Below are 21,715 nucleotides of genomic sequence, written 5' to 3'. Positions count from 1 at the left end.
CCCTCTATGTCCCCTATCCTCCCGGTCGGCTCGGTCCTCCCCTCCTGCTCCGTGGCTTGACGACTCATTGCGAGCTCACAGAACAGGGCTCCGGGCAGCCGAGCGGAAATGGAGGAAAACTAGACTCCCTGCGGACCTGGCATCTTTTCACTCCCTCCTCTCTACATTTTCTTCCTCTGTTTCTCCTGCTAAAGCCACTTTCTACCACTCTAAATTCCAAGCATCTGCCTCCAACCCTAGGAAGCTCTTTGCCACCTTCTCCTCCCTGCTGAATCCCCCTCCTCCTCTCTCTCTGTGGATGACTTCGTTAACTATTTTGAAAAGAAGGTTGACGACATCCGATCCTCGTTTGTTAAGTCAAATGACACCGCTGGTCCTGCTCACACTGCCCTACCCTATGCTTTGACGTCTTTCTCCCCTCTCTCTCCAGATGAAATCTTGCGACTTGTGACGGCCGGCCGCCCAACAACCTGCCCGCTTGATCCTATCCCCTCCTCTCTTCTCCAGACCATTTCCAGAGACCTTCTCCCTTACCTCACCTCGCTCATCAACTCATCCTTGACCGCTGGCTATGTCCCTTCCGTCTTCAAGAGAGCGAGAGTTGCACCCCTTCTCAAAAAACCTACACTCGATCCCTCCGATGTCAACAACTACAGACCAGTATCCCTTCTTTCTTTTCTCTCCAAAACTCTTGAGCGTGCCGTCTTTAGCAAACTCTCTTGGATTGCATCCTACCTGACAGGTCGCTCCTACCAGGTGGCGTGGCGAGAATCTGTCTCCGCACCACGTGCTCTCACCACTGGTGTCCCCCAGGGCTCAGTTCTAGGCCCTCTCCTATTCTCGCTATACACCAAGTCACTTGGCTCTGTCATATCCTCACATGGCCTCTCCTATCATTGCTACGCAGACGCCACACAATTAATCTCCTCCTTTCCCCCTTCTGATAACCAGGTGGCGAATCGCATCTCTGCATGTCTGGCAGACATATCAGTGTGGATGACGGATCACCACCTCAAGCTGAACCTCGGCAAGACGGAGCTGCTCTTCCTCCCGGGGAAGGACTGCCCGTTCCATGATCTCGCCATCACGGATCTCGCCATCATTGACAACTCTGTTGTGTCCTCCTCCCAGAGTGCAAAGAGCCTTGGCGTGACCCTGGACAACACCCTGTCATTCTCCGCTAACATCAAGGCGGTGACCCGATCCTGTAGGTTCATGCTCTACAACATTCGCAGAGTACGACCCTGCCTTACACAGGAAGCGGCACAGGTCCTAATCCAGGCACTTGTCATCTCCCGTCTGGATTACTGCAACTCGCTGTTGGCTGGGCTCCCTGCCTGTGCCATTAAACCCCTACAACTCATCCAGAACGCCGCAGCCCGTCTGGTGTTCAACCTTCCCAAGTACTCTCACGTCACCCCGCTCCTCCGCACACTCCACTGGCTTCCAGTTGAAGCTCGCATCTGCTACAAGACCATGGTGCTTGCCTACGGAGCTGTGAGGGGAACGGCACCTCCGTACCTTCAGGCTCTGATCAGTCCCTACACCCAAACGAGGGCATTGCGTTCATCCACCTCTGGCCTGCTGGCTCCCCTACCTCTGCGGAAGCACAGTTCCCGCTCAGCCCAGTCAAAAAATTGTAAAGTGGTTGTCCCACTGGCTATCATAAGGTGAATGCACCAATTTGTAAGTCGCTCTGGATAAGAGCGTCTGCTAAATGACGAAAATGTAAACGTAAATGTAAGTGTAGGGTCATTGAGGTTGGACGGGGTTGGGGGGGGTTTGGAAGGGATTTTGGGGATGGGGGAGGGTCTATTAGAAGTTAGTAGGGCTCTTTTTATTTTCTCAGAAGTACTGAGTTAGAACGAACATTTTGTAAACCGTGATTGACCACACACTCCAGCACAGTAGGTGGCGGCATGCACCTTTAACGTTGGTTTGCGGACCACCATTATATCATAGAAGAAGAAGAAGAAGCAGAAGAAGAAAAAAGCGTTAATAGTACTGTTTGTCCATTTTGAGACGCCATAGTCAGTATACGCTTCCTCAAATGTCAGACGATCTAAAATAACTCAAGAAGTCTGTCATTAATTTTGACGTTTTTGCCGAGGATATCTTAGTCCCGCAATTTTACATCTAACTAAGATGTTTGGTGCAGTATTTTTCAATGAAAACATTTGCATGAAACGAGTCGTCTCTCGTTGAACGACAACAAATACTTTATTGAAGAATTCCTACTGTTGACCAATCACCGACGAAGGGGCGTAGACTTCGGCTCCGAATTTAGGCTTGCCTCTAGAAAAGATGTCGTGTGCCCGAACAGCCGAAAACCCCCTCACTGAAGTCAAAAACGAACTAAACGACACAAAATATCGTCGTGATATGTGCACGAACTCTTCCGAACTGTTTCGGCTGGGAAGCATGCGGACGCTGAAGCTTCTCTGGCTAGGGTAGGGACGTCCCAAGGATCCCGGGTAGCACTAACCATTTCATCTGTAGCACTGCTAGCCGTGAGAGTGACTTTCAAGAGTTTGCTAGATTTTGGATATGAACTTTCACCACGTGGCATGGAATGTATTTTTCATGCAACTTGTGACAAACTCTACTAATTTCATTTTAGTGGCCACAAATATACTTATGTACATAAAACATTTTTTTTTTGGCTCGCTGCCTAAAGGGGTGCGGCTGTCTGAGACTGTAAACGATACGTGTACGCCGCGGTGCTGGACGGGTGAACCAGGGAACATACAAAACTACAGAGAGAAGAGCGACTCGCCCCGGACCCTCTGGCCACCTCGGAGAGCCAGGATCCACCACAGTCCAGCAGCGACCCTCTGACTTGGAATAAAAACTAGCAAGCAAGCAAGGCAACTCAACTCCCTGAAAACTTTGCAATTACCGCCAGACAGAGGAAGTTGGTGGAGGATTATCAACGCATGCATACTTTCATGGAGTAGTCTCTGTCCACCCTTGATCAGATTAGGTAAACAGCCGCAGGACTGTCTATTTTTACTCATGTACTCTAAATGCACTGCAGCAAATGTTTTTATAAGCCCCAGCTCTTTACAAAAACATTGAAACGGTGAATTGACAGGTGTGATTGATGGGTGAGCCCTGAGCCTTCCTCACTACAGTTCAGCTGCAGTTTTTTGCTCAATGGTAATGCGTGTAGTAATAATTATTACTTTATAAAATAGTTGTACAAGTTTGCTGTCTAAACAAGTGTTCCTGCATGCAATGTAAGACTTCACCAAATACGGTCATCCACATGTGACAGTTTGATTGTTGCATTTGTGATTGATTGAATAGGCCACAATTAAAACACACTTAGCTGGATTGTCATTGATTCAATACAGCCATCTGTCAGTCTGTCTCTGTGTGTACATGCATATTCAAATCTTTGTGTGTTTCTGTTGCATTTCCCCATCCCAGTACTCATCACACACACCCCTACAAGCCACCATGGAGGATGACCTGATGTTTAGTATGGAGGAGGTGGGCAGTGCCCAGCATAACCTGGGGAAACAGAGGACCCCCGGTCAACGTGCTCCGTCCCTTAGCAACGCTAACGATAGCGGCGAGGACGAGGACGACTACTACATCTGTCCCATCACAGACGACCCTGTCAGCCAGGCCAAAGACATCTGTGGCTATCTGAATAACCTGGTCAACAGCAAGAAGCTGTCCAACTCCCCCCGAAACTCCTTCACCTACAAGGTGAGCAGCAGTAGTGTAGGTGCAATATGCACAGGGTTTAGAAGATTCTGAAAGGACCATGGGTTGCTGGGCAACAGCTGACTGGGAAACATGTTGCCATGTACTGTATTGCTCTATTGTCAGTATGCAAAATGCTGAACTCTCGCTCTTACTGCTAGAGATGTGGTCAGAACAACTCTGCCTTATAAGGAGAAGGACCTCTTTCTCTCTCTCTGTGTGTGTGTGTGTGTGTGTGTGCGTGCGTGCGTGCATGTGTGCATTTCTGTGGCTGACAGCAGCAGGTCAGCTGCTTCGTCTGTGTACTCTCAGAACAGGAAGTACCCAGAGAGCAGCTCTCACCTCACATGATGATGACATATGTAAACAACCCTTTCACAGCACGCGGCGCGACCCCTGGCCTTCTGATCCAGTAGGCCAGCCTGTAGAGTGGGGTTGATGGGGAGAAATTAATAGCACTCCCTCATCAGACAGAGTTTGGCAGACTGTTTGAGATGTAGAATTTATGGGTCGCCATGTTGGAAGCAAATTTCAAAACACATTCTACTGGCAATAAGATGATAATTCCCTTTTCATGGAATGTTCAACACCAACATAGTCAATCCCAATGAATCTTTTGCTCTGCTCCTCATGTATGGTTAAGTTGATAATATTAAACAGTTAATTTCTCTACCTCTCCACATAGAATGAAACAGAAACAGAGAATGAAACTCCACAACAACGGTCGGTCGAGTTTGATGCGTTATCTGACAATGCACGGGTACGTTACTGACCACGTTTTCATTCCCCTCTCCTTTTGCATTAGTGACTGCCTCCTTGCTCCTCACCTTCCCGACATTAATTCAATCTTTAAATAATGTATTCCTTCTTACCTTCCATTGTACTTATAATAATAATATGCCATTTTTTTTTGTGTATGGGTGGTCCCGGGGATCGAACCCACTACCTTGGCGTTACAAGCGCCGTGCTCTACCAGCTGAGCTACAGAGGACTTGCATGACCTGTTGTATCTAGACCCTTGATCCCTTAGCTGTCATTTTAATGTTCCCTAACCTGTGCAGGAGTCCTCAGGAATATATCAAGAGTTAGGCTAATGCAAATGTAATAAGCAGCCAATAAGCACATGACGATAATGGTTGAAACAAAGAGTATTGTTTATCTTATTGTAAATGTAATTTTCAGCTCTGCTGCGGTTCAAACTGTGTTTCAGAAAAGCAACAGCCAGACAGGCTGTTTATACAGTACCATAGTTTACCGCTACTGTATCTTATGTCTGGTGGTCCAGTTTTGTGAAGAGATAGTGTGTCTGATCACAAGGGTACAACCACAGATATACTGTATATGATATCATTGAGGGTACAACCATAGCTATACTGTATATGATATCATTGAGGACGTGTGAAGGGACACACAAACTGCAGGTGACCAGGAACTGACGTTCAATGCCCGGTGTGTTTCTCACCAACCAGATGTGGCCTTTAGCCTGTTCAAAACATGAGCCTCATATAGCAATGCAAATAGTTCAGGCTAAATATACACTAGCCTAGATGGATGTTGCCACATACTGCTTATTAGGCACCGTACTGGGACTGCCCTGTGCTCCAGCCTCTACAACCTAATGTGTGTGTGTGTATTTTTTTTGGGGAGGGGGATATTGGGGGGGGCAGAAGACACATGTCCATCTCTTAGAGTGTATCTTATCTAACAAATGTCAATCTCTTAGAGTGTATCTTATCTAGATTGCCACGTGTGTGTGTGGCATAGTGAGTAGGTCCCGTACGTCCACCAAATGCACATTCGTTTTCCCATATGTTGTTTTTTGTGTATGTCTAGTCCGCATTTTCTGTACTTGACGCACATGTGCTTCGCAAGGCTGCAGAAAGTTTTGCAGCATGGAGAAGGTCATTTTCGCTGTCTCTTGGTTCCCTGCAGTGTACGATCAAAGCGCCGATTGCTACCGGGACCTCCATGGAGACACATTGCCAATACGATTGGATTACCTAGTCAGTTGAATATGAAATAATTAGCTGGTAATGGGAAGCTACGTTCTGGGAATTTCTTAAGTATCTAGCAAAGTGGTTAGCTTTGTAGTTAGATAGCTAGCTAACTGGCTTGACTGTTTATGGACTTCTGTCTATACCACCGCACGGTAAAGCAACACATAAATTGAAAATATTGAATGCATGCGGTACACAGAACACACCGCAGCTTAGTGCGGCATCCCCAACACAGCGTTGCGGACTGCTCCATTGAGAATTAATGACTTGCGTCAAACTCTTTGCGTTCCGACGGAACTGGTGGACATGAGGCTGGAGGGTGCTACTGTATGGGAGGGTCGGGTTACTAACAGGTTTACATTACTAGCAAATGCCACTTGGATCACTGTTAGTTCTGAGAAAGACTGAGAAAGCTGAGTACAACAGTCCAGACATTCATGAGTGTAGTCAGGAGTTTTTCCTGGTTAGGCCTCATGGACTGGAAAAGCTCCTGGCCCAAGTGCTGGCTGTGGGTATAAAATGCATCTGGTGACAGCACGTTAATGATCTATGTTATTTTGCAATGTAGGGCTCTTGGGTGACTTCTAGATAGGACAACTAATGTGAGACTTTTTATCCTCCTAGTAGGTCAATAGAAAGACTCCTGTTTATACATTTGATACTTGTATATCATAGGGCCCGGAGTTTTCCATGGTCAGGTTATGTGGTCAGGAAAAACTCTTGGCCCTGTAGCATTTCACGCTAAGGTCTACACCTGTTGTATTCGGCGCATTCATTACGATAATCTTATGCTGAATGTTCCTGAAGCAACCTTGTCATGATCCTCTGTTGATGTGTCTGCTTGTCATATCTCTCCCTGTATTTTGTTTTCCTCTATCAATTCAAAAGTGTGATTTGCATGTTCCTCAACACTTCCACGGCACAGGATGGATCAGAAATCCACCTGTCCACTGACACTTAATCCTACTGTGAGAGAGTTGGCCGTTACTCTGACACCTAAAAGGTACTAAATGTATACTGAACAAAAATATAAATGCAACATGCAACAATTTCAAAAGATTTTACTGAGTTAGAGTTCATATAAGGAAATCAGTCAATTGAAATAAATGGATTTCATATGACTGGGAATACAGATATGCATCTGTTGGTCACAGATACAGTACCTTAACAAAAAAAGTAGGGGCGTGGAAACCAGTCAGTATCTGGTGTAACCATGATTTGCCTCATGCATTGCGACACATCTCCTTCGCATAGAGTTGATCAGGCTGTTGATTGTGGCCTGTGGAATGTTGTCCCATTCCTCTTCAATGGCTGTGCGAAGTTGCTGGATATTGGCGGGAACTGGAACACGCTGTCGATCCAGAGCATCCCAAACATGCTCAATGGGTGACATGTATGTTGAATATGCAGGCCATGGAATAACTGGGACATTTTCAGCTTCCAGGAATTGTGTATAGGTCCTTGCGACATGGGGCCGTGCATTATCATGCTGAAACATGAGGTGATGGCGGCAGATGAATGGCACGACAATGGGCCTCAGGATTTCGTCACGGTATATCTATGCATTCAAATTGCCATCGATAAAATGCAATTGTGTTCTTTGTCTATAGTTTATGCCTGCCGATACAATAACCACACCGCCACCATGGGGCACTCTGTTCACAACGTTTACATCAGCAAACTACTCACCCACACGACGCAGACACGTGGTCTGCGGTTGTGAGGCCGGTTGGACGTACTGCCAAATTCTCAAAAATGACGATGGAGGCGGCTTATGGTAGAGTTCATATGGACATTTCTGCAGTCAGCATGCCAATTGTACGCTCCCTCAACTTGAGACATTTGTGGCCTTGTGTTGTGTGACAAAACTGCACATTTTGGTGGCCTTTTATTGTCCCCAGCACAAGGTGCACCTGTGTAATGATCATGCTGTTTATTCCGCTTCTTGATATGCCACACCTGTCAGGTGGATGGATTATCTTGGCAAAGGAGAAATGCTCACTAACAGAGATGTAGACATTTGTGCACCAAATTTGAGAGAAATCAGCTTTTTGTGCATATGGAAAATTTCTGGGATCTTTTATTTCAGATCATGGGACTAACACTTTGTTGTGTTTATCTTTTTTTTACATGTTGTATTTAAAACTGCAGTAGCAGAGCAAGTTAAAAACATACAAAACTAGTAGCTAAAAACAGATGTGGCTCACCATAGTTAAAAGACATTCCACTGACAAACATTCTGGTACACCTACTTTAAGATGACAGGTAACCCAGTTACTGAGCTGAAGCAACTGTGTCAATTAACCACTTCCATTCAATGGACCAATAGAAAAAAGAAACACTTGACAATAAACATATGACTGCAATTGGTTGAAAATGGGCGAGTTCATTTTGTATGGTCCGGTCAAAGAGGAAGAGGTGAAGCGAGAGGTTTCACTCGTCAAAATCTGTGCACGATAAGCAGACCGTCTGCCTTCCTGCCTTTGGGACAATGACTCCCATTTTAGTGCGGAGACCATCTCGTCATTATATACAGCATCTCTGGCACGGTGCCCCGAGTGGTTGGAGTTTGCACATTTTAGACCATTCCATTGGTCCTTAAAGAAATAATCCACCCCCAGAAATGAAACTCCTGTCAATTTGAGGATAGTCTCAGCTACAGAATGTACGCCACGTAATGTGATATAACCAAAGATCTTTGGTGTCCATTACGGGGCCCCATACAAACCACCGCCATAGATTTCTCAACTAACCTGTTCTTACCAATACTTTTTTCACCGAATCGAGAACGAAGAAAGTATCTTAGAAATGTCAGTTTCCAGTTGCAGGTGGTTCAACGAAAATTCAGAACAATTAAATCCATGTTTTGTATCGAGTGGGATATGCCTCTTGCATGTGTGTAGAACTTTGTTTTGGTCGCACTGTGTGAAGCTGTCATCTACTTCTATACGTGGCCGCATCGCATAGAAACGACAAGTTCCTGCAAAGATGCTGGGAATTGTTAGATGTGCGGCAGCTAAGATGACGAGGAACCTTCTTGCGCGATACAAAACATTGATTTAGTATCATTTTTAGAAAGTACTAATGTTACTTTCCCCACTACAACAAAAAAATACTTAAATACATTTAGCACATTTTCCCCTTGAAACAGTTCATTGAAGTACAGTAGAATTCCATTAATTCCTCTGGAGGACTGCTCCTTCTGGGGAGTGCCAATATGGCCGACCGGTGGCTTCAAAGCCTCACATTGGCCAATACAAAGCATCAGCAATCCAGGGTTTATTGCCGCGATCAAAACAACTGGGAACTCGGAAATCTCTGACTTCCGACTTCAGTTAATTCAAAACAACTGGGAACTCGGGGGGGAAAAAACGTGTTCAGACTGGGAAAAGTCGATTTGAACGGTCATCCAACTCGGAATTCCAACACGGGAACTCAGGCCTCTTTCTAGAGCTCAGACTTTCCGACCTGAAGATCACTGACGTCATGATTTGACCTCGTATTTTTCAGAGTTTCCAGTTGTTTTGAACGCAACATACAGTACCAGTCAAAATTTTGGACACACCTACTCAATCATGGGTTTTTCTTTATTTTTACTATTTTCTACATTGTAGAATAATAGTGAAGACATCAAAACTATGAAATAACACATATGGAATCATGTAGTAACCAAAAAAGTGTTAAACAAATCAAAATATTTTATATTTGAGATTCTTCAAATAGCTAAGCCTTTGCCTTGATGACAGCTTTGCACATTCTTGGCATTCTCTCAACCAGCTTCACCTGGAATGCTTTTCCAATAGTCTTGAAGGAGTTCCCACATATGCTGAGCACTTGTTGGCTGCTTTTCCTTCACTCTGCCGTCCGACTCATCCCAAACCGTCTCAATTGGGGTGAGGTTGGGGGATTGTGGAAGCCAGGTCATCTGATGCAGCACTCCATCACTCTCCTTCTTGGTCAAATAGCCCTTACACAGCCTGGAGGTGTGTTGGGTCATTGTCCTGTTGTAAAACAAATGATAGTCCCACTAAGCCCAAACCAGATGGGATGGCGTATAGCTGCAGAATGCTGTGGTAGCCATGCTGGTTAAGTGTGACTTGAATTCTAAATAAATCACAGACAGTGTCACCAGCAAAGCACCCCCACACCATAACACCACCTCCTCCATGCTTTACGGTGGGAACTACACATGCGAAGATCATCCGTTCACCCACACCGCGTCTCACAAAGCCACGGCGGTTGGAACCAAATATCTCACATTTGGACTCCAGACCAAAGGACAAATTTCCCCCGGTCTAATGTCCATTGCTCGTGTTTCTTGGCCCAAGCATGTCTCTTCTTATTGGTGTCCTTTAGTAATGGTTTCTTTGCAGCAATTCGGCCATGAAGGCCTGATTCACACAGTCCCCTCTGAACAGTTGACGTTGAGATGTGTCTGTGACTTGAACTCTGTGAAGCATTTATTTGGGCTGCAATTTCTGAGGCTGGTAACTCTAATGAACTTATCCTCTACAGCAGAGAACTCTGGGTCTTCCATTCCTGTGGCGGTCCTCATGAGAGCCAGTTTCATCATAGCGCTTGATGATTGTTGCGACTGCACATGAAGAAACGTTCAAAGTTCTTGAAATGTTCCGTATTGACTGACCTTCATGTCTTATAGTAATGATGGACTGTCGTTTCTCTTTGCTTATTTGAGCTGTTCTTGCCATAATATGGACTTGGTCTTTTACCAAATAGGGCTATCTTCTGTATACACCCCCTACCTTGTCACAACACAACTGATTGGCTCAAAGTCACTAAGAAGGAAAGAAAGCTGTCATCAAGGCAAAGGGTGGCTATTTGAAGAATCTCAAATATAAAATATATTTTGATTTGTTTAACACTTTTTTGGTTACTACATGATTCCATATGTGTTATTTCATAGTTTTGATGTCTTCACTATTATTCTACAATGTAGAAAATTTTAAAAATAAAGAAAAACCCTTGAATGAGTAGGTGTGTCCAAACTTTTGACTGGTACTATAGATATAGATATATAGATAGATAAGGTTCTCGTGACTGGAGAGAGGGGATAACACACTCATTTAATAATGCTTTTAAAACAATTAGCTGCACTGCCGATTTGTCAAATCAGCCAATAGATGGTATGGGCATACTTGTCTAGAACTCAGCCATCCGTATTGTCATGACAATGTGTATATATTTCACTTAGATGTGCTCAAACCAAACAGTGGACCAAATTATTCAACTCAGTCGTGTTCGAGAGCATCAAAACCGTAATGCATCATGTTAAATTTGTCTGACTGACTGATGAGTAGTTATTTATGATGCAAGGTGATTTGTAGATCAGTCCGTCGGCAGCCAGCTGCACTGTCAGCTGCGATGTCGAACAAGCCCATAGACTCAGTTTTTCCTTTAAATCCCATCACGCAATGCGATTTTCTCCCCCATGCCAAAGTTCTCCCCAGTTCAATTGAGCCCCACGGTGGACGCATCATAATACCCATAGAACCTTACGGTACCTTAAGTACTGAAATGGTTCCAATCGTTTTTCCACCATTCATTTGATCCATTGTGGATTTTAGAAACACTTCAAATAAGGGCTGTGTTTCGTGTAGGCTTACCCTGGCGTGACGTTTTGATAACCGTGTAAATCTCTCTCGGACAAGTTGACTTATCAATATATTTGCCTGTATTTACTCCCCAAAAATGACTCATACTGTGATTTTTATAACTAACCCAAGATGGACCACAGCCTGTCGTTTTCAATAGGAACAAATTAGTCGTAGTGGGCAGAACAAGCAAGGAAGGGGCAGAGCCAAGCACAAGCTATTTGCATATTTCCGCTAGGAATCGCATACTCTGGGAAGTGCGCATGTGCAATAACTAAATTCGCCCTTGCACTCCTTCTAAACAACTATTTATTTTAATGTTGTATATACTTTGGCAAAGGGTAAATTCTAAAAAACTTAGTCCACTCTGTTCGCAACAGTTTCTAGTTTTGGGAACAGAAAACTGTATTGAGAACATTTGATCACTAAGGAAATGTGCATAATGTCGGCAAAAATCCATCTTGCTCCATCTTCTCTCACTGCCGGCCACTGTGCTTCATATCATCACCAAATTTGGTAGTGAGTAGAAACACCAACCGGATACTTTGGTTAAATATCTGGCTCAGTGTTCTATCTGTGATGGCGCTCTCCCACGGGGGTCAATCCTAACCTTAGAGCTGCAATATGTAACTTTTTGTGCTACCTGACCAAATTCGCATGGAAATGTGAGTTGTAGATCTGTCATTCTTATTGAAAGTCTAAGAAGCGGTAGATCTGTTCTATGTGTGCTAAGTTTTGTTTTTGTGTCTTTTACTTTGGGTTTTGTACACCAGCTTCACACCACTGGAAATGTACTATTTTGGGTTATGGAAAATATATTTAGATGGTACAATGATTGTCTACACAATGACTGCTTGTTTTGTCACATAAACTGAAATTAGGCAAACTATTAGAATTTTAGCAACCAGGAAATGGCGGAGCGGGGCAGGTAGCTTAGTGGTTAAGAGCGTTGTGCCAGTAACCGAAAGGTCGCTAGTTCTAATCCCCGAGCCGACTAGGTGAAAAATCTGTCGATGTGCCCTTGAGCAAGGCACTTAACCCTAATTGCTCATGTAAGTCGCTCTGGATAAGAGCGTCTGCTAAATGACCAATTATTTTATTATTATTATGTGCCAAAGGCCTTTGTAAATGGCAGACTCCACTGCGATGCACATGGTCTGCAAGTTGAACATCAACATGATGAGATTGTAGACTCCTAAATTGATAATGCAGTTTGTATAGGTGATTTTACAGCTAGCTGGCTACTTTTTATGCTGATATTGACACCCAATGCTATTCTTATGAATTATTCTGGATATAATGACAAATTACATAGCCTAGTGACCTTATTCACAATAGTACAGTTTTCCATGTTACACCTGCAATTTTAAACAATACAAGGGGCTTGAAGTAGCTTACTTGAACTTGAAATTGGAGCTCAGAAATTCAAGTACTCCGGCGCTCCAACTGGTCAATTACAAAGGCATTCCTAGTCGATCACCAAACATTTCTGTAAAAAACCCAACGATAAAGCCTTGTGTTCCTATTTTGTTTTATTCGTCTTGGGCAGTTGGCGGTAGGTGCACCCGATTCAGCTGCCCTGCACGCCGGGTATGCGACCTGTTCATGTGTCTGAAGGTACAAACTCTGCCTTCCCGGCAGGCCCAAATGCGGTGATAATGTATTGGGCCTATAGCTTACTGCACAAACCTCATTGCTACAGTACGGTTTTTAATTGGTTAATGTTGCATAGGTTTACGTTTTTTAAGTCATGTAAAATAAAAAAATCTGAGCGGTAGATCTCAGCTTTCATTTTGACTCAGAAAGTGATCTTGACTCAGAAAAGGTTGGTGACGACTGTTCTAGAGTTTTCCCTGTTAACACTATCAACGTTTGCCATTACTGTGGCAATTGTGATCGAATTAACGCAATATTAGCCACTTTCAATGCAACATACCAAAACAAAACAAACTATGCAAGAGATTTTGTTGTAAGCTGAACGCATCGGAGTAGGATTCTATTGCATTGACATGCACTACTCTGACCGGTGCGGCATAAACAATCAGAGCTGCAGTAGGCCTATATGCAAATAGACCATTGCCATATATGGATCTGTGCCATTTACTTTGAACTGGACTGTGTTTACAGCATGAGCGCTTGTTTTAAAATGTTTGTTTTGGGATCAAAGCGAGAGCTGCATGTAGCCACGTGCACATTATGTTCCTATCCTTTGCTAGTTAGTGAGTTACTAGCCCAGTTATAGATCATTTGAAGTCAGCAATAGGGGAGTGATGGCTTCCTACAAGGGCACAAAACGTCTACATTTCTAGACACCTTTAAAGTGTGTCAGGTAAAGAGCTTTTTTTTTGTCTTAAAGGGGCAGTTTTGTATTTTGAGACAGGTTTGAATAAGCTAAGTAGCCTATAGGCAGAGGGCAGCATAATTTGTCTGATTCTCTGTAATAATTGTATGAGAATAATAATGCATTTTATTTTGTAAAGTGGTTTCTTGCATCAAACAACACAACAGCATTTTCAGTCACCTCCTTGTCTGAAGGACAAGTGGATGAACAGGTTAATGTCAAGCCTTGCATGTTTTTTTCAAACGTCTCATGGAATGTAGGCCTACATTGAACACCACACATTGGCTACTACTGTAGGCTGAATGATAGAACAGCAATTTCCATGTTAAAATGTTTTGGGATGCATTTTCTCCATTGTTTTTGATGGTAGGCCAATCTGGTAGGCCTACATTATTATCAAATAGCCACAGTAGCCTACATGGCCACTGTTAAAATTAACTTAAAGCGGGTACAGCATCAGTGTTCACAGTAAACGCGCGCTGGAAGTTGCACAGAAGTTTCACAAGGTTCAGGTTTGTGCTCAGCAGACCTGAAATTTGCTCAGTGAGGGAACATTGACTGTAACATTACTGCATGATTGTAGCGGGTTTATTAACACGTTAGTTCTAATAGCTATGTTGACTATGACGTTACTTTAGCTAATATGGTGACAACGATGTAGGCTGTGTGTAGCGGTTATGATATGAAGGTTTGGCTTGGAAAGGTTTTTTCTGCCTGGTCACATAGCTGTGTTGTACATTGAAGTCCACAAGCGAAGGGAAAAGGTGAGAGGAGGAGAGTGCATAGATGCAAGACGGAATACAACGTGGCTGCTATGAAAGTGAACTGTGTTTACGCGTGATCAGGGGTATATTCATTCCGCCGATTCTGTTGAAAAACATTTATTGAATGGAACGAAACGGGGATAAACATACGTGAATTTGTCCAATAGAAACTCTCGTTTGCAACTGTTGGACTAATCATTACACCCTAGATTAGCTAGATGCAGGCAAGAGTGTGCAAGGCAGTATTGAATGTGTCACTGTCTGTCACCTCAAATATTTATCTCGACCTGTGTGCACCTACGTTGTAAACTTTCATTCATAGGCTAGGTTGTAGCAAACTCATGATGGGTATAGGGATAATTTGAGTGTTATATAGTAGTTTTAAACCTATCACTGTTACATTGAACTTGGTGAATGGAATATGAATGACAGTCATCCAATATGCTGTAATAGAAATAAGGCCATGCTCATGAAGAAACAAAATCATCCTCCCTCGTCTTAAACGGCACTGACCGCCACTGGTGTGCATATGGCGGGTGTTATGCAGTGACGTCTAAAAATGTTGCTGTACACTGATGTCTAGAAAATTAAGCTGTAAGAAATTCGGACTTGTGTATGCCCTGCAGCTATACTCATGTATGTGGGCATACTGCAGTGAGGTCTAAAATGTTTTGAATTAATCAGCACTTTGGAGAGTGCTGTCCCTTTCAGCACCATAGATAGTAGGCTACTTGGCTGTGTACTCTGTCTGTTGCGCTGCTACTTTGTGTTTGAGACTTTTTTTCTCAATGTGTTCCTGTACCTCAGAGTCCCCCGGATACCCCCCTCCCCCCTTCTCGCGCTCACTATGTAAATTAAGCACTGAACCAATCATTAGGGTGTTTTTGTTTGACCCACGTGAACGTGACCAAAGACATGACTGAAACAGGAACCAACTTTGCTGCGATTCATGTTAACAGTGGAGTAATACAAATGAATGTGATATTTGAGGCTCTCTCTCACTGATTGATTGTATATACACATCATTTTAGTTTGTGAGTGGGGGTTGGAGCCATGTTTATTTTGACATTATAAAGAAAAACTTTAATAAACAATAGCAACACTGCCATGTTGATCTGAGCCTTGCTGTCGGAAAACCACATTAATGTGCATCTTTTAAAAAAATACAACATGGTTATTGGTCAGCCTAAAAATAACAGTCAACCAAAATTCCATGACCGTCACATCCCTAATGTCACACCCTGGCTCTGGGACTCTATTTGTTGAGCCAGGGTGTGTTTATTCTATGTGTTATATGTCTATGTTGGGGGTTCTAGGTTGTCTGTTTCTATGTTTGCCTGTGTGACTCCCAATCAGAGGCAACGAGTGTCAGCTGTCGGCTGGTTGTCTCTGATTGGGAGCCATATTTAACTGTCTGTGTTTCACTTTGTGTTTGTGGGTTTTTGTTCCTTGTCGGTCTTTGTCACCGTGGACTTCACGAGTCGTTTATTGTTTTGTGTAGTGTGCTTATTATCACTGACGGTAATAAAGTCCATCATGTTCGCTCAACACGCTGCGTATTGGTCTACTTCTCGTCAAGACGATCGTGACAGAAAAACCCACCATACAAGGACCAAGCAGCGTGTCCAGGAGCAGGCAGACTGGACATGGGAGGAAGCGCCAGGAAAGGAGATGGAGAGGCTGGCGATGGCCCAGGTGGGCAAATCGTGGTCCTGGGAGGACATGCTCGGGGGCAAAGGGCCATGGGCAAGGATTAAGGCCCTGGCGAGAGAGGAGCAGCGGCGTCAGCAGTATCATCGTCGGACGGTCGAGAGGCAACCCCAATAAATTTTTAGGGGGGGGCACACGGCATGGACGACGGGGCTGACGGAGGCAAAGATGGGGCGGATCCAGGAGGCCACCAGGCCAGGGGTACACCGCCCTGTACGTCCTGTGCGGATGCCTCACACAGAGTGTGTGAGGGTAGGCATTCAGCCAGGACGGGTTGTGGCCGCTCTTCACTCCAGGCCCCCTATCCGTCTCCACAGCCCGGTTCGGCCTGTCCCTGCTCCACGCACCAAGCCTACGGTGTGCGTCGCCAGCCCAGTCCGGCCTGTCCCTGCTCCACGCACCAAGCCTACGGTGTGCGTCGACAGCCCAGCCCGGCCTGTCCCTGCTCCACGCACCAAGCCTACGGTGTGCGTCGACAGCCCAGCCCGGCCTGTTCCTGCTCCACGCACCAAGCCTACGGTGTGCGTCGCCAGCCCAGTCCGGCCTGTCCCTGCTCCACGCACCAAGCCTACGGTGTGCGTCGTCAGCCCAGCCCGGCCTGTCCCTGCTCCACGCACCAAGCCTACGGGGTGCGTCGCCAGCCCGGCCCGGCCTGTCCCTGCTCCACGCACCAAGCCTACGGTGCGCGTCGCCAGCCCGGTCCGGCCTGTTCCTGCCACTCGCACCAAGTCTACGGTGCGCGTCGCCAGCCCGGCCCGGCCCGTTCCTGCCACTCGCACCAAGCCAGGGGTGCGAGTCGTCAGTCCGGCACAACCCGTGCCTGGGTCATCGGTGCCAATTCAGGTACTGCTCTACTGCTCCACTAAGGAGCTGAAGCCTACCGCTCCTGCTACGTCCAGTCCAGCTCCAGCCAGCGGGGCCAGACCGGACCAGGGGCGCTATGGGGGGTTTGTTGGAGGGTGGTGGGCAAGACCGGAGCCGGAGCCGCCGCCGAGGAGGAATGCCCACCCAGCCCTCCCCTGTTTTGCTCATATTTAGGCGCGGTCGCAGTCCGCGCCTTTAGGGGGGGGTACTGTCACACCCTGGCTCTGGGACTCTATTTGTTGAGCCAGGGTGTGTTTATTCTATGTGTTATATGTCTATGTTGGGGGTTCTAGGTTGTCTGTTTCTATGTTTGCCTGTGTGACTCCCAATCAGAGGCAACGAGTGTCAGCTGTCGGCTGGTTGTCTCTGATTGGGAGCCATATTTAACTGTCTGTGTTTCACTTTGTGTTTGTGGGTTTTTGTTCCTTGTCGGTCTTTGTCACCGTGGACTTCACGAGTCGTTTATTGTTTTGTGTAGTGTGCTTATTATCACTGACGGTAATAAAGTCAATCATGTTCGCTCAACACGCTGCGTATTGGTCTACTTCTCGTCAAGACGATCGTGACACCTAATCTGTGTGTGTTTCATTGATGTATCCCCAGTGGCTGTAGCTTCCCTTAGCATAAGCTGTGATACAGTGTGATAGTTATCTAAAAGATAAGTATTGTTTCCCATTGTCCCAGGTGGCGTGGAATAGAGCCTTAGAGAAGGCCAAGGCCATGCCTGATCCCTGGGCTGAGTTTCACCTGGAGGAAGTCGAGACCGAGCCATGCATACGATACAGGTACATATTAATGTGTCCGTCAGTGGGCTTGACTGCTACCCTGTTTTAGACAGTTGTTGACAAATACACACCATCCCCACACCCCTGCCCTTTCTGAAGGTACAGTATATTATATAACCATCACTGCATTTCCAATGGGCCTTCCAAGTTTTTCTTGGCCTGTGCACAAAGTTCCCTTGTGGCAGATATCTGGGCTGCCTGCCTGCCCACGCTAAAACACTTAGTCTGAAGCCAAAAGGCGTATTCCAGGTCATATTCTTTCCAGTAACTCTGCACATCTTAGAATAATGCTATATCATTATTGTGGTTCCTGAGAGGTTGAACATTTCTCCAGGCGTTGTGAGATCTGATAATCTGTGCAGTGCGACTGCAATAAAGATGACCTGGAACATGCCCAAATTCTTCAGACAGTGCAGCCAGGAAAACAACTAAAGAGGTGTGGCCCTCCCGGCCTAGATAATAGCAGGCTAAGTAGGGGTACTGCATTCTCTAACATGTTTTGCTGTGTTTGTTTGTCTTAATCCTCACCTCTTATTGGTGTTATATAACAAAGCCCTGCCTATAGGGAGCAAAGGGAGGAAGAGATGGTTGTCTGGAGTTGGGATCCACTCCTGTTCTCTCATGATGCGACTAATGATGATTTTGAGAAAAGTCGCATGAAAGGAATGCGCTCTGCTCTGTTTCTTGTGCAGGCTGCACACACTTCATCAGTATCTCATTCACAATTTGACAAGCACTTGATAATATTCTCACCCATCAGACTATTCTCAATTTAATCCTGTCTTTACATATAGCCTGCTAATATTTAAATTTTTGTCATTTAGCAGACGCTCTTATCCAGAGCGACTTACAGTTAGTGAGTGCATACATTTTTCATACTGGCCCCCCGTGGGAATCGAACCCACAACCCTGGCGTTGAAAGCGCCATGCTCTACCAACTGAGCTACAGGAGGGTGGAGTTATTTTTTATTTAGAATGGCCCACAAAAAAAAACGTAATCCGTAGCCTGCACTTGAATAGCGAATGGAGGAAGCGCTTCCCGCGGTTATGTTTATAATATGCCAGGTAGTCTACACTGGTTGTAAAGCAGATCAATGTGCTTAATTGTAAGAATTTAGCAATAAATATAGCATCACCAGAAAGATGGGGTCCTCTTTTAAATAGTGGCCACTGGCCAGTCAAAACTCTGTTTTCACATGCGATTGCGCAGTGACTGGGTTTATAAGGAACACACGTTTCACTAGGCTCTCTCTGTAGGCTATGGGCTCTCCAGCCGTGTTCCAGAGGTCCTAGGCCTACAGGCTATGCTTAGAGTTATTTGGCCACTTTAGTTGTGATACAAACCTTATCAAAACATATACATTTACATTTAAGTCATTTAGCAGACGCTCTTATCCAGAGCGACTTACAAATTGGTGCATTCACCCTATAGCCAGTGGGTTAACCACTTTACAATTATTATTTTTTTTGGGGGGGGGGGCGGGGGGGTAGAAGGATTACTTCATCCTATCCCAGGTATTCCTTAAAGAGGTGGGGTTTCAAATGTCTCCGGAAGGTGGTGAGTGACTCCGCTGTCCTGGCGTCGTGAGGGAGCTTGTTCCACCATTGGGGTGCCAGAGCAGCGAACAGTTTTGACTGGGCTGAGCGGGAACTATGCTTCCGCAGAGGAAGGGGAGCCAGCAGGCCAGAGGTGGATGAACGCAATGCCCTCGTTTGGGTGTAGGGACTGATCAGAGCCTGAAGGTACGGAGGTGCCGTTCCCCTCACTGCTCCATAGGCAAGCACCATGGTCTTGTAACGGATGCGAGCTTCAACTGGAAGCCAGTGGAGTGTGCGGAGGAGGGGGGTGACGTGAGAGAACTTGGGAAGGTTGAACACCAGACGGGCTGCGGCATTCTGGATGAGTTGTAGGGGTTTAATGGCACAGGCAGGGAGCCCAGCCAACAGCGAGTTGCAGTAATCCAGACGGGAGATGACAAGTGCCTGGATTAGGACCTGTGCCGCTTCCTGTGTAAGGCAGGGTCGTACTCTCCGAATGTTGTAGAGCATGAACCTGCAGGATCGGGTCACCGCCTTGATGTTAGCGGAGAACGACAGGGTGTTGTCCAGGGTCACGCCAAGGCTCTTCGCACTCTGGGAGGAGGACACAACGGAGTTGTCAACCGTGATGGCGAGATCATGGAATGGGCAGTCCTTCCCCGGGAGGAAGAGCAGCTCCGTCTTGCCAGGGTTCAGCTTGAGGTGGTGATCCGTCATCCATACTGATATGTCTGCCAGACATGCAGAGATGCGATTCGCCACCTGGTTATCAGAAGGGGGAAAGGAGAAGATTAGTTGTGTATCGTCAGCGTAGCAATGATAGGAGAGGCCATGTGAGGATATGACAGAGCCAAGTGACTTGGTGTATAGGGAGAAAAGGAGAGGGCCTAGAACTGAGCCCTGGGGACACCAGTGGTGAGAGCACGTGGTGCGGAGACAGCTTCTCGCCACGCCACTTGGTAGGAGCGACCGGTCAGGTAGGACGCAATCCAGGAGTGAGCCGCGCCGGAGATGCCCAGCTCGGAGAGGGTGGAGAGGAGGATCTGATGGTTCACAGTATCAAAGGCAGCAGACAGGTCTAGAAGGACAAGAGCAGAGGAGAGAGAGTTAGCTTTAGCAGTGCGGAGAGCCTCCGTGACACAGAGAAGAGCAGTCTCAGTTGAATGACCAGTCCTGAAACCTGACTGGTTTGGATCAAGAAGGTCATTCTGAGAGAGATAGCAAGACAGTTGGCTAAAGACGGCACGCTCAATAGTTTTGGAAAGAAAAGAAAGAAAGGATACTGGTCTGTAGTTGTTGACATCAGTGGGATCGAGTGTTGGTTTTTTGAGAAGGGGTGCAACTCTCGCTCTCTTGAAGACGGAAGGGACATGGCCAGCAGTCAAGGATGAGTTGATCAGCGAGGTGAGGTAGGGGAGAAGGTCACCGGAGATGGTCTGGAGAAGAGAGGAGGGGATGGGGTCAAGCGGGCAGGTTGTTGGACGGCCTGCAGTCACTAGTCGCAAGATTTTATCTGGAGAGAGAGGGAAGAAAGAAGTCAAAGCATAGGGTAGGGCAGTGTGAGCAGGACCAGCAGTGTCATTAGACTTAACAAACGAGGATCGGATGTCGTCAACCTTCTTTTCAAAGTGGTTGACGAAGTCATCCACAGAGAGGGAGGAGGGGGGTGGGGGGGAGGATTCAGCAGTGAGGAGAATGTGTCAAAGAGCTTCCTAGGGTTAGAGGCAGATGCTTGGAATTTAGAGTGGTAGAAAGTGGCCTTAGCAGCAGAAACAGATGAAGAAAATGTAGAGAGGAGGGAGTGAAAAGATGCCAGGTCGGCAGGGAGTTTAGTTTTCTTCCATTTCCGCTCCGCTGCCCGGAGCTCTGTTCTGTGAGCTCGCAATGAGTCATCAAGCCACGGAGCTGGAGGGGAGGACCGAGCCGGCCGGGAGGATAGGGGGACACAGGGAGTCAAAGGATGCAGAAAGGGAGGAGAGGAGGGTTGAGGAGGCAGAGTCATGAGATTGGAGGGAGAAGGATTGAGCAGAGGGAAGAGATGATAGGATGGAAGAGGAGAGAGTAGTGGGAGAGAGAGAGCGAAGGTTGCGGCGGCGCGTTACCATCTGTGTAGGGGCAGAGTGAGTAGTGTTGGAGGAGAGCGAGAGAGAAAAGGATACAAAGTAGTGGTCGGAGACATGGAGGGGAGTTGCAGTGAGATTAGTAGAAGAGCAACATCTAGTAAAGATGAAGTCAAGCGTATTGCCTGCCTTGTGAGTAGGGGGGACGGTGAGAGGGTGAGGTCAAAAGAGGAGAGGAGTGGAAAGAAGGAGGCAGAGAGAAATGAGTCAAATGTAGACGTAGGGAGGTTGAAATCCCCCAAAACTGTGAAGGGTGAGCCATCCTCAGG

General features: G+C 46.2%; 1 protein-coding gene and 1 non-coding gene across 6 annotated transcripts in view; one reads left to right on the top strand and one right to left on the bottom strand.

Moving 5' to 3' along the window:
* Positions 1-2,216: 2,216 nt before the first annotated feature.
* The window catches only part of LOC121576597 (eukaryotic elongation factor 2 kinase-like), a 32,015-nt gene continuing 12,516 nt past the window's right edge, over positions 2,217-21,715 (top strand). For 3 of the 5 annotated variants that reach the window (XM_045222646.1, XM_045222649.1, XM_045222645.1), the window contains exons 1-4: positions 2,217-2,983; positions 3,433-3,717; positions 4,400-4,474; positions 17,687-17,787. In XM_045222646.1, coding sequence (XP_045078581.1) covers positions 3,463-3,717; positions 4,400-4,474; positions 17,687-17,787 — 431 coding nt within the window. In that variant the 5' untranslated portion in view covers positions 2,217-2,983; positions 3,433-3,462. The remainder of the gene's footprint in view (positions 2,984-3,432; positions 3,718-4,399; positions 4,475-17,686; positions 17,788-21,715) is intronic. The other 2 variants (XM_045222652.1, XM_041889855.2) reach the window with 1 other exon arrangement.
* trnae-uuc lies at positions 18,668-18,742 on the bottom strand. Its single transcript has one exon. It is a non-coding gene; the product is annotated as a tRNA-Glu (tRNA).

Source organism: Coregonus clupeaformis, chromosome 1, assembly GCF_020615455.1.
Source record: "Coregonus clupeaformis isolate EN_2021a chromosome 1, ASM2061545v1, whole genome shotgun sequence".
In the NCBI taxonomy this organism is placed as follows: Eukaryota; Metazoa; Chordata; class Actinopteri; order Salmoniformes; family Salmonidae; genus Coregonus; species Coregonus clupeaformis.
This window is presented reverse-complemented; position numbering and strand designations above follow the sequence as displayed.